This window comes from Meriones unguiculatus, chromosome 19 (genome assembly GCF_030254825.1).
Source record: "Meriones unguiculatus strain TT.TT164.6M chromosome 19, Bangor_MerUng_6.1, whole genome shotgun sequence".
Taxonomy (NCBI): Eukaryota; Metazoa; Chordata; class Mammalia; order Rodentia; family Muridae; genus Meriones; species Meriones unguiculatus.
Window position 1 is genome coordinate 32,203,637 of NC_083366.1, and position 13,602 is coordinate 32,217,238.

Sequence of the window (13,602 nt, forward strand, 5' to 3'; positions counted from 1 at the left end):
TTTCCATTTCATCAGGAATTATCTGTTAATGTCCTTCTGTACTTGTTTTGTTCTGAGCTAAAAATATATAAAAGGTTCATGGGAATTGGGAATAAAATCAGTTGAAATAATACAATTTTAATTGCCCATGCATGCAAATAATCATACAAACCAGAAAAAAAAATCCTTCCCAAACCAAACCACGCCAATCCAACCCAATAAATAATCAAAGCTGTAGAACAGAAAATTCACGTGGAATTAACTATAATTCTTAAAGCGGAAATTATGGCAAAAATGCTGATCCTCTGTGCTTAGTCCTGTAGCACCTGGATGTGCCTGGGTGGGTGGGTTCTCTGAGAAGCCTTCCCTTTTCAGAGAAAGGGTGGGATGGGGGAGGGGAGAAAGTGAAGGTGAGACTGGGAGGACAAGAGGGGGGCTGCGATCAGGCTATAAAGTGATTAAATAAATTAGTGAAAAAATGTTTATCCTCTAAGAAGTAAGATATAAGCCAATTCCAAAATGCCAGAAATACAGAAATATCTCTTAAATCAGCAAAAACAGGCCAGAAGATGAGACAGAACTAAAACTATTTTTGTCATAGTGAAATCTATAAAGCCACGTTGTTAAAAAAAATTAAGCATGGAAAGCAAAAACCTAAATTCTGCATATCTCCCTGCTGCTGTTTTGGGAACAGAACCACAAAGGAATATTCTAACGTTATATAGTCTTAATATTTAAAATGACCTTGGTCTTCAAATAAAAATTTATGATAAAACAATAAACAAAATATTAATATATTAATATATAAAATATTTATATTATTATATGAGAAGTTAAGTGCATTAAATTATGGCTACCCAGTGGAATATTTATAGGAATTTAAATGTTAATCTGAAGGTATGGTGGCAATATGAAGCACATATAATAAGAAACAATAAACATAAAATTATATTGCCATGTCATAGCAAGGTGAGAATCATGGCATATATATATATTTAAACATATTTTTTAAAAAGTTTATACTTTGGTGTAATGTAAATATAGTTTTTTTTCTATTTAAATTTAAATCTCCCTTAACATTATAATTTAATAATGTTAACTAAAAATAAGTTTTAGTTTGTTATTTAAAGTGAAAATACATGTTGCTATTTTTTGCTTATCATATATGTGTGCTCATTGTCTATATGTGTGAATATAGAGTTAATTAATGCTAGATAGTTTCCAATTATAGGAATTAACTGAGAAATAATCCTGTATTGAGTTCCAGGCAATTTTTGGTGCTACAGCTTTTGACTCTGAATTTCTCAGTGTAAAGACTTTAATCGTCATACTCAGTATGATTTTCTGTAACTATGTTTGGTTTGCAACTCCAAACTAAATAGTATCTGTGCAAGTTCAAGAGTGATGGCATAGTTTCTGATCAAAATGATCCTGGAAGCCTCTTTCTGATAGGATCTTGATATGTTTTTCAAGCTGGCCTTGTCCTTGAGGTCCTCCTGACCCAGCATCCCAAATAGCTGGAGTTACACAACTGAGCCATCAGAGGTTATTTCAGAAACATTTAGAAAGCATTTAGTCTTTTCTAGGATAATGACTTTTGCACTCGTGAAGAATTACTGTTTATGGGTGTACGATGACAATGAGATGAAGAAAAACTCTACAGTGATATGAAACGAGGGCAAAGTCTACAATGGATGTACAGATTGTGAGAGGAGAGGAAACTATAGTGATAGGTGTACCGTGATTAAGGGATGATGGCAAAGTCTACAGTGATGGGGATACAGAGTTGATAAGATGAGGGCAAGGTCTACGTGATTTACGGAGTTTTCCTGTAGGGATGTATTTATCTTTATAGAAACTCTCCTTGGAATGTTAACTATTTTGAGTTCTGTATCTTTGGGGAAATTTTCCAAAATGTGTTCACATGTGTAATTTTACGTATTATTTTTGGAGGGTTTGTGGGGATCCTCACATTCTTAGTGAGAGTCCTGGGGGGAAAGGGCCCTAATTAATGAATTTCTGAATTCCAGTTTGTACCATTAAGAAATTCAGAGGAACCCTATCTTTAAATGTCACTCAAGCTTAACATGCTTCCTGTTAAGCTTAACTAACTTCCAAACCCAGCCTTCCAAATAATTACCGGGAACGGGTTTCTTAACATAATTAATTTTGCCCAGCTTCCTTATAATGCACGGGAAGGCAGAAGAGAGGTGTCTCTCTCTCCTTCTCTAACCCAGGCTTATAGAGGTCCACACCAATCACCCACCTTCTGTTAAGCTGCTCCATCTGGTGGACAGACCCGGATCTGATCATGCCCTCTGGGGTCGGCGCCACTGTCGGTCTCTGCCAGGTGGTTGTGCGATTTACGTGGTCCACATAAAAGACCCGTCCATGGCTGTCAACTCGAGCCTCCCAGTCTATTGTTTTAATACAAGGACAAGAAAAGTCAGGTACAGACTACTGACTCATGTGGACGCATTCCACTTCCAGGTCTTCTAAAGACAGAACTCACCAGCGGCTTCCCCACTCCCCCACCCCCACCCGGCCCTCAAGCACCTGCCATGACTGCTGAACAGGAGAATCAGCCGCCCCAAAAGGAGGTCAGACTTCCTGCTTTGCCATGATACCTGTGGTTCCTTTGCTAGGGCGTGTGCTTAGATTTAACAGTGTCTAAAGAAAATTTGCTTACTGCTTTAAAAATCTTGCTAGTTATTCAGGAAACGGTTGCAGGAGATTGGACAAACCCTGCGGTGGCCCTTGATGTGCCGCTACAGTCTGCTCCTCATTCACGCTAACGTGGCTGGCGGCAGTTGCAGAGGGTCATGTATTTAACCCCCTTCTAACTCAGTTCTGAAATGCTGTTCCTGCAACTTCAGAAGCTTCTTTCTAAATTGAGCAGGCTCAAGCAATTGCAGTTCCTTTTAAGGGAGTTAATGGAAAAAAAAATATTGATAGCTATAGTTTCAAAATGTCCATGGGAACAATTGTGTATATTGAACCTATCAATGGCTGGCTAACAAAACCAAAGCAAGTCAATAGAACAATATAACAAACACCAGGCTGGAGGGAAGAAAGGGAAGGAGGAAATGATGCAATTACATTTTAGTTAAAATGTATTTAAAAATAAGCAAAAGGTAAAAACTTTTAAAATTATCTTTTTATTGTTGAGATTATAATCAACATAATTTCCCTTATTCTTTTTCCAAACTCTCCCATATACCTCTTCTTTCTCTTTTTCAAATTTATGGCCCATTTTATCATTAATTGTCATCCATACATATATGTATATGTATGTACGTGTTCATACATATATATGTATATATAGACACACACACATATACATATATATATATATATATATATATATACAGTAGGAGCCAAGGCAGAAGCATAGATGATTGGGTAATGTACATGTAAGCTGAAGTGAATTGAAATCCATGAATAAACCCTTTGAAACTTAGACTTAAATGTGATTTTTTTTGTGTATCTGAACTAGGCCTATAAGAGCAATGATGGACAGTAATGGGCAAAACTTCTGTAGCCCACATATAAAAATGTGGTGGAAATAACACCAATATGGTGTCATGTTGGAAGCGCTAGAGAAGTACTAAACATGCTCGGACAAACAGGAAACAATTTCAAAAGGAGGAAAACCATTTGGTCTGTCAAGTGAGGAAGGACGGTTTTGGGAATCGGTCAGATATTAATAGTTATCTTGAAAACTTTGGCTTAGGTAAGACATAGTGACTCTCAAGTTTTAAAGATAAATTTGGCATACTTATATGGTTTTTATAGTATGTGGCATTTCTAATTGAAAACATAATTTCAAATGTCTAACCTAACTGTCAGTGCCTAATGAAAACTCAAATAACAAAATAACCCTAAATTTACCGTACATGGCAAATGGAAAGAAAAATGTAGTTGAATTACAGAAATACATTCTAGGCAGAGTTTCCTAAAATAGGCTATTAGATAATTGAGATGTCAACTATTGGAAAACTACGCATCCTATTGATGATATTATTATATATGTGTAATTTCATAACTTCATCATTAATATTATTCCAGAAGTTTGAAAATTCCCTTGTTCTTTATATAAAAGCCATTGAACAATTGTTTTTCTTGAACTGTCATCCAACCAAGAATGCTATTTAGTTCAAATGAGAAAACTCCACTTATAATTGCTATAAACCAGGAGCGAAGTCAAGTCCTAAGGACACAGACAGATAAACAGATCCTTACTCTAAAGGAAAGCAGAGACTTCTCCATTAGCCTTGAAAATTCTCCAAGGGGGAAAAAAACTGGAGAACGGGACACTGATAACACATTCTTAGCAAGTTGCAAATCTAAACCACGCCTGGAAAGCATGTTCATCTAGGCTTTAAACTCTTTTATTAATAGATTAAGTATCTCGGACACAGAGTGTTCATTTTAAAGTATTATACATATTCATTAAATAACTAGCTGGATTTTAGTATGTTTTCTGGGTTGTTTTGTAAAGAATTTATTTTCAAATATCTTATAAACAAAGAAAGATGTATGGATCTTTAGGCCTCAGCATTACTAGAAGGATTAAGCACCGGCAAGTCATGAATTCACTTAGATCCCTGAAAACAGTATCTGCCCCGCACTGGAGCAACTTACAGTAGGGTAGGTCAGGTTGAATCATTTAGAATAGAATGAGTTATTGAATACCAAGTTATGTGCTAACAAGAACTTAAACATGCATTGCATTTATCGTTGGATTATGTATTTAAATAGTTTAATAAATGCAATATCCCACGTATAGATTTTTTTCTTGAGCTTTACAGACATACATCTAATTGCCTTCTTGCCCCCTCGCAACTTGATGATAGCTCAACTATAATATGATCAAGGCAAACTTAAGATCATTCCTACCCAAACCTGTTCCACGAAAGCTTTTGCCATCAGTCCAGGTTGAAACTGAGTCATTATTAATTCTTATTTTCCTTTAATGCCCATACTCAATATGTCATCAAAGTTGTCTTTAAAATGTATGTTCAGATATGACTGTTCCTTAACAATTCCACTGCTGCTGCTTTGATCCAAATCGTCAGTGTTTTTCATTTTGGCCACTGCAATAACCTCATACCTCAAGACTTCTATCTTTCCTGCTCAGGTTATTTCCTGCACAACAGCCAGGGGAAACCTTTCAAAGTACAGATCAGGAATACCACTTGCCTGCCTACAGCGCTGTGGTGTCCCCCTAGTCCAGGGTGAAAGGCAAACCTTTCCAGCGGTTCTCAACCTGTGGGTCACGACCCCTATGGCAGTCCTTTATCTTGAAAAATATTTGTATTACGGTTCATAAAAGTAGCAAAGTTACAGCTATAAAGCAGCATCGAAAGTAATTTTATGATTGCGGGTCACCACACTATGAGGTGGCGTTGCAGAATTAGGAAGGTCGGGAACTACTCCAACAGTCTACAAAACCCCAGGTGATTGGTTTGTGCTTGACCTTATTATTGGTGGCTTTCTGGCTTCCGATGAATTGGCTTTATTCTTCAAGCCTATCATCATGCCTCCATTTAAAGCTCAGCAGCTACTCTCCTTGCCTGTAAAGCTTTCCCTCAGCATTTATATGTGTAGATCCTCTGTCTCATCCGTTATTGACCTCTTAGGGAAGCTTGCTTAGACTTCTGGATATAAAGCTGCAAACCAGTGTCTACTACACAGGAAAAGACTCCTTATCTTCATCTACTTTTGTTTTTTTCATCACATTTATCACCAGTTAACACTAGGCTCCTCTTTACTACTTTATTGTTTATTATCCACTTTCTAGATTAGCATATAGATGCTCCAGGAGGGCTGGGATCATTATCAATTTTGTTTACCTAAAACATCACCAATTACAGATTAATCAACAAAATCCTTGATGGATGAATGACTATCAGTAATGCAGTCACTCATGTTTTATTTAAGATTGCCTCACAAAATCCTGTTGTCAGAATTTATTAGCAAATTTTCTGATATTTTCATTGATATATGGATAGAAAATTAAAACCTATTTGGAGTCTATTTTAATTGCTGAAAGTGGCTTATACTAGTAATTATTTTGAAGTGGTTTTTGTCAAATTATTCATAATTTGTGTTATTATTTTTTAATTAAAATTGATATATTTATAACTAGTTCTGTTCCTGCATGGATTGGGGATCAGGCTATATTTACATGTGCAGATGGTTTTTTTTTTTTTTTTTTGTGAGAACGAGGCTGTTTTTTGGCAATAACATGTTATATATACAATTTTCAAATTAATGCTAAGTAGAAACTATGAAATATGGATTTTTTTTTATTCTTTTCTTAAGTTGTATCATAAGTCAGTATATAAATGGAGAAAGAAATTAAGCATCAAAAATTAAAGAAGCTTAGCCTCTGAGAAATAAATGTGGCAATGCTTTAAGCTAGTGTATATATTGAAGACATTTATACAGTGACCAAAAGCAGGCACCAAGGTTTTCCAGCCATTGAAAGAAAGTAAAAAAAAGAAGATATTTATAACCTCACCGCTAAAGTGTGACTGAATAAGGAGAAAAGGAGTATTTACCTAAAATACTTGTTACTAAGAATAGATGAATTCCTAAACAAGCATTTCTCCTTTTGAAAATTCCAACTGCCTAATCCAAGCTTGTCTAAAATGTGAGTTTTAAGAATAAATTTTTAGATGTAACACTATATCAAGTATTAATGATTATCTTTGTATAGAAAAATCTTAAAGCTAAACAGAGAAGTTTCAGGATTCATAAACACTCATTTGTGTTAAACGAGTGTATAACACGCATAACTTCATGTCCTTCTCCTAAATCTTTTAAATGGAGTGGTACAGGCCAAGCCTGAACGGCACACACAGACTACCTAGTCCAAACAGCATTTAGCAGATGAGGAGATTAAGCATTTATTCCCACAAATAATTAAACATAATACTTTAGAGATTAAGTGAATCTCCTAAATTCAAATGACTAGCTAGGAATTATTAATCATAGAAGACGGTTACTAGGGTAAAATGATATTGAATTCTATCCTAAAAATAATTGTTTTCCTGGAAATGCCTAAAAACTACAGCAGACATTTGGAATTTTTAATCCTTTGATTTAAGTTATAGTTAGGAAAGTCTACTTTAAAAGCACTGTGGGTTAAAGTAGTCTTACTCTATGGAGACACTCATGACTGATGGGTTCACTGGAGAAAAATGGATTTCTATTTCCAACTGAAAACTTAAAAATGGTAAATGTAAGACTGAAAAGTCACAAAGACTAGCCAGATCTTGTAAAGAAGTGTTATCGATTTTTTGCCTCTCCCTCAGAAACTTAGGAATAGTAACAACATTAGGCTATCATTTCAATACCATATATTGAACAGCTTCTTAAAAAAATGCTGTTTTATAGTAGGTGTGTACTGGTATTTTGTAACACTGAGAGAGCTTTGTATGTTTGCATATGAGTTCACACTGACCTGTTCGGACTTGGTGAGAGTTAAGTCATAGGTTTGAAAACTAAAGCTTACTTGGTGGAAGAGGCTCATCGATTGTTGGATAGTGATGATGTTCAGGCCTCAAGGAAGGAAGCTGGCTTATTGGCTGGGAGTTATGGAGTATAGGGCATTCACCTATGGACAAGATAGTCAAGACATTCATATTCATTGCTACGGCAATGTTACATAAACATGACTGCAAAAATGAAGATCACCATAAGAAACACCAAATAAAATGGCAAAATCTAGTTTTTTTTGTGTCAGTTTGCTATAACCATGCCATTCATGACACAAATTATTAAGGAAAAGGAAGAGAAGGAAGAAGAGCAGGAGGAAGAAGGAGAAGGAGGAGAAAGAGGAAGATGGAGAAAAAGAAAAAAGAGGAAGACAAGGAAAAACCCAAATATGTTGATTCTTGATCTATGCCACACAGACCAACTGATATGTGGGATTGGAATTTGATTCTATAGCCACTAAAATTGTCTTGGTTAGAAGGTGACGTCAGGAAGGAACTCAAGGGAAAACTTATTTTAGTCCGGTATAGGACTTGTTTGTTTATAAGGTCTCATAAAGTGTTTATACGGTCTTATAAAAGCTTTGTTGGGTTATAAAAAACACACCTGATCATATGACTATGAAGGTTTCATAATTAAAACAACAGAAGACTATCAAAAGACTATCTTTTAGATTTAGAGGGAGACTGAAACTTTAAGACAGTGCTTTTCTAAGATGGATCAAGGGACTGGTGGTCCAAGAATAAAAATTCCTAAAAAGGGAAATTAGAAGATAAGATGTGGAGCCAAATATGACATGGGAAGTCATGGTTATTCCAGACTACGTGGAGGAGGAGTCCAAAAAGCTAAAAAGTGCTCTGGAAAGAGGAACAGACAACAGACAAAGGCATTAGATAAAAGGAAGGAAGACTGATATGAGAAAGTTTGAAACACAGAAGTGGAATAGACAGAAGAAAAAAGGCAGATACAGAGAAATTATAGAAATAAATGTTTGTGAATTTTATGAGTCGTTATTATGTACATTGAACTACTGTCAGTACAGATTTATGATCAACAAAACGAAATTCTGGAACAGTATTTCTGTTTCACAATCTACTGAGGTGTACAGCTTGATCACGTCAACAGTACTTAAGTATTCTCTCCATTTCTGGAGACCCTGAAGGGCTCAGAATATAGGCAGGCCCCATCCAACTCTATTTGGCTTTCCTCCTACCTCCTACCAGGCTCACACCCTACTAACCAGAGGACAAAACCAGTAGAAATCCAGGAAGACACTCCTCATGTCAGCATACCATTCACAATGGGCAAGTGGCTGTTTCAAACCCCAGTTCTGTGTTTAAGTGGATGTGGTACTCACATTTATTTTCACATGTGATTAGGGTTAGAAATTTGAAAAGAAAAACAATGACACAGCTGTTCCACCATCAGCTGCTGTACTTTAAATTTTGGTTCTTCAGAGAAACCTTACCTCATTGTAATTAATTCAAGCAAATATGTTATTGCTTGGTGGGAGCTCAGCCTACCTACTTGTGAGCCCTAAAACTGTAATGACGTGGCTGGCGCGTGGCAGCTGATGGAGGCAAACAAGTAGGCAATGCTGTTCTGTCCGAGGGCCCCACTTCACATGATCGCCTTCACCTCAAAGTAAGTGTTCAGTATCTTCAATAAGGGATAATATTTCTCAACTAAAAATAAGAGAGGGCCTTTAAATTGATTCTGATTATAACCAACATGGTCAATCTGTAGAAGAGACAGGTGTGAAAGAGGCTTCCTGGAAAGAATCTGTGTCTGTAGACTGTTGACCAGTTAGAACTTCAGTGTTGACCAGTTAGAACTTCAGTGATGTGCAAAGGGCAGAATGCTGCAGACCCAAAGCCAAATTACAGTTTATTTTGGGATATTGTTCACCTACTGAACAGCTATTCTCTGCTCCCTTCTGCGTTAGATACAACATTCTGTTACTGATAGATAAAGCTGGCCTAACATCTAGACAGATGAAAACCATCAAAACATTTCTAGAATGAATGAACTTGACAACATTCTAGTTTTCAACTAATCAGAGGGCTAAGAGTGCCATCACACAGCACCTAAGGCCTGTAGCCCAGGTTTCTCCCCCATGCTCTAAGCACAGTTAACCTACTCACTGTTCCCACTGATGCATTCCTAAAGTGCCAGATTTATGGATATCTTGATTCTGTTTCCACAGAAACTTCATGAAACTGGTTTGGAACCTAGAATTGATGGCCATTCACATTTCGCTCCAGAGCAAACTAATTCTTATTCCGTTTGAATTAAAAGCTATGCATTGGTGTCAACATAACCTATGAGAATGCTATTTGAAGCAAAGTGATCAGCATTTAATTGTATGAAATTTTCCTTGGTGAAAATGGGGAGGCTAGATTCAAAGAGTGCTTTCTCACTAGTAGCCTAAAGAATTAGCTTTCTTGCTCATCTGCCTGAGAGAAGTCTTATCAGGAGTGAGGCAGAGTGCTTCCCTCTTTCATCTCATTTAACTCTTCCAATTATTCCTTGAGGTCAGTGCTACAGTTATACTGCTTGGCACTTAAGGAAATGAATCTACAGAGTGGTAGGTATTTTGTGAGGAAGTGGCATGATGGATTTGCCTCTAGGGCCTGAGACATGGCCACATTTTTCTGACCCTTTCATTTGACGGCATGTCTGTCTTTTGATAACTGTTTTAGATTGAGCTTTAAGTAAAAGTTTTACAGAAGGAAAAGAAATAAAACGTAGATAAGTCATACTGGTTTAATGGGTGTTAGCTTGGATTTATGTGGAACAAGCGATTCATTTTAAAACTGGAGATGGCAGCCTTTGGATTAGAATCTTATTCAAAACACAATAATTTATGCATCTATATTATAACTGGACTGGCAGAAATGGAGGTACTCCAGAGAGGTGCTGTGTCTCTCAGTCTATCTGATTAACAGGCTTTGAACCAACAGGCTCAAGAATTTGGAATTTCCTTAAGAATATCATGTCAGGAGAAGGAAAAGGCTGAGGCCTGTTGCGAGAGAGAGAGAGAGAGAGAGAGAGAGAGAGAGAGAGAGAGAGAGAGAGAGAAAGCCTTTTTGTTTCTGGGAGACTTCAGATAGTTTTCACAACTAGTCCATCCTTCAGGGAAAACCAGGAGCCATTATGGGGGGCAGTGATGGTAGGCGGGATGATGATGAGAGGGAAACCTAGGCAATGATGATGGGCAGGACTAACCCTTTGTCTAAACTCAGTTGTACACAACTTCATTTAAACCCAGACCTCACATCAGGACCTTAAACATGGACCTGATGTGGACCACTGAAACTTTTAGTTTTCTTTTCCAATGTGACTTCCTTTTTTCCCTGCTTTTCTGTTTATGGAGTCTTTAGTTAATGGGGCATGGGGCATAGCTTGTTAGTGATGCCAGGGCCCAGGCTCAAACTGAGGGACTCTGGTTAATAACGCTCTTCTTTCTTCCCATTAGCTAAAGTAGCCCAAATCAAGAAAGCAAAATCAATTATTATAACAAAAACTGGGCATGTAGGGAAAAAAAAGGTTATGTAGTATACCCATGTACAGAGTGCATTGCCATGCTGACAAATGCCTGGGCTTCTGTGTGAACTGGAGGAGTGGCCCCCAGAGCTATCGGAGTGTGTTGGGGTGTGTGTGGGAATCTGTGTCCTTCAACTACTATCGGTATCTCTCAATGATCTCCAGCGTGTTTTAAGAAGGCAACATATTTGCTACCTAATGCTGATAATAAAGTGTTTCTGCCATCATCTGATGTTTATAGCATTTGATGCTTCTAGTTGCTGTTAAGACCAGAGAGCTAACTTCCATCGACCAGTTCAGGTCATGAATCAAAACAAACAGAAACACACATACAGGTAGGTTGGCTGCTCACATCCTACTGGCTATATTTCTCGGTGTGAATCTGAGACATGTTGTCCCCCAAATTCACACACCTAGACAGCCTCTTGAGTGCATATATATATTATCAAGGCCATCCCTTTTGGGACGGGTCCCTCCACCGTATGAGGAGACTTGTGTCCTATTGTCTATGTGGTTCTATTCTCACTGATCTGGTTTGCAGTCTAACCTTCTCTCCTATTGCTGGGACCTGCCATGGGGGACTCCAGACCTTCAGTAGTTCTTGCTGTATTCCCACCAGGGGTAGCCAGTTCATCCTGCCAAGGCCCAGCCCCATTTGTGGACTCGGGATCTAGCTCTGGGCTTTGCACTGAGTCAGGCACCGACTCGAACGCGCTGTTTTCCTCCTCCTCATCCTCTTGTGAAGAAAAGACTGTGCTCTCGGAGATCTTGGCGCTGTCCACAGAGGAGAAGCGCGTGTGGCTGGCAAACCGATTGTTGCCGTTGTAGCAGGAGCTGCTGTAGCAGGAGCTGCTGTAACAGGAGCTGCTGTAGCAGGATGTGCTGTAGCAGGACGGGCTGCAGCAGGAGGCGTCACAGCCCTCGCAACTGTGGTCGGCTCCCTGCTGGGGGCTGGAGTCGCTCTCACTCCCGGTGCTGGGGTGCGCGTCTCCATCCTGGCCAGAGCCGACGACGCCTTTGGGCAAACTGGAGAAATGGCCTCCAGGGTCGTCAGAGGGTGCCGCGCACAGAGTGGCCCCCTCGTTCTCCCCGTCTTCCATGGACTGGGGGTCAGCGGCTATTGTGTCCACCTCGCTGAGCCCATCCTTCTCGGAGGACTCCTTGAGGGTGGGTTCCTCCTCCATGGCGTCCTCCTCCTCCGTGGTGCTCCCCCTCTGGGCCGAGGGCATGCTGTGCAGCAGGGTGTGGATGCGGAGGTAGTGCGTCCTGGGGGTCTCAGGCTCTCCGCAGGCAGATGCAATCACCGTCTCCAGCTCGGAGACAGGTAGGGAACACGGTCTGCTTTTTTTTTTCACTGAGGCCCTCAGCTGCAGTCCAGGCTCTCCCTGCTCCAGGGTAGAAACACCCTCCTCCTCCTCCTCCTCCTCCTCCTCTTGCCTCTTCTCCTGCATCTCCTCGTCTCTGGCTCCATTTTCGGCCACTGTTTCCTCTTCTACCTTGCTGCCTAGAGCCGCACTATCTTCTGGCAACAGCGATGGTGGCAAATCCTCACCCAGGTGAAGTCCCTCTGCCACTTCCTCTGCACTCAGAGTGGGTTGGGTGTCGTGTTGCTCTGGGTCCTGAAGCTCTCCAGGCTCTTCTGGTCCTTCGGAGAACTTGCCACCATCTCCGGCCTCCATAGTACCGGCAGCTTCTTCAATCGGGCCGGCATGCTCCTGATTTTGGTTTCCTGAGCTGTTCACTTCATGCCCTTCATTTGGTGACTCTGGCCTTACGTTCTTGCAGTATTCTGGAGCATCTCGGGGAGGCTCCCCATTGCTGCTTTCCACCGCCCTATTCATGACACTGGCCGGCATTTCTGCTGACTCAGGCTCGGCGCTCAGAGAGAGCTCCTCGTCGTCTGTGGGCAAGAAGAAAACTATGTCATTCTTTCCAGGAAAGCAATGGGAGCTAGTGCTCTGTGTAGGCATATGAAAAACACAGCAAAGGATCTCTAGTATAGGATATTGGTTATGAGTAGATGAGGGCTTCTCACTCTCTAGATCACTACTGAAAAATTCTGTGATGAGTGATCTTAACAATAATGACACTTTCAGTCAGGGCTTTCAAGGGACTGCTAAGAAAAACAATTAATGTCCCAGAGATTTATCCTGCCTCAGAGATCAACAGTGTTTGTCATGTACAGTGACTTTCAGAGCTGAGGATGGCAGTAGCATTTATGATTCCTTAGTAACCCTAGGCAAGTTAATTGTCCTGGACTAAAACATTCCCCATGGGTCATCCTGCAAGGTGATGGACCGGCTGAGCCAGGCTCTTAAGTTGCAACAGAGAAGCAAGAGGTTGTGGGCTGCACTGACAGTCGCTGGCAGTAGTTGACAGTCAGAAATTAAGGTTGCCACCCATACCACCTTTTAAGGAGAAGCAAATACAGTTTAACTCTACCTTACTTGGCTGGAAATCTACCAGATTGGCATTCCACTTTAAATGCACCAATGTAATTCCCTTTGAAGAAAACTGTCTCTCTGTTATAACATAAAGCTGTCTTTGTTCATATACAGAAGAGTCAGTCTTAGA

The 13,602-nt window shown here is 39.6% G+C and overlaps 1 protein-coding gene across 7 annotated transcripts in view; it reads right to left on the reverse strand.

Annotated features, from left to right (window-relative positions):
- Hecw1 (HECT, C2 and WW domain containing E3 ubiquitin protein ligase 1) overlaps positions 1-13,602 on the reverse strand; it is a 302,639-nt gene that overhangs the window by 83,965 nt on the left and 205,072 nt on the right. For 4 of the 7 annotated variants that reach the window (XM_060372932.1, XM_060372933.1, XM_060372934.1 and 1 more), the window contains 3 exons: positions 11,576-12,928; positions 7,502-7,603; positions 2,246-2,396 (listed from right to left, as the gene is read on the reverse strand). In XM_060372932.1, coding sequence (XP_060228915.1) covers positions 2,246-2,396; positions 7,502-7,603; positions 11,576-12,928 — 1,606 coding nt within the window. The remainder of the gene's footprint in view (positions 1-2,245; positions 2,397-7,501; positions 7,604-11,575; positions 12,929-13,602) is intronic. The other 3 variants (XM_060372935.1, XM_060372937.1, XM_060372936.1) reach the window with 3 other exon arrangements.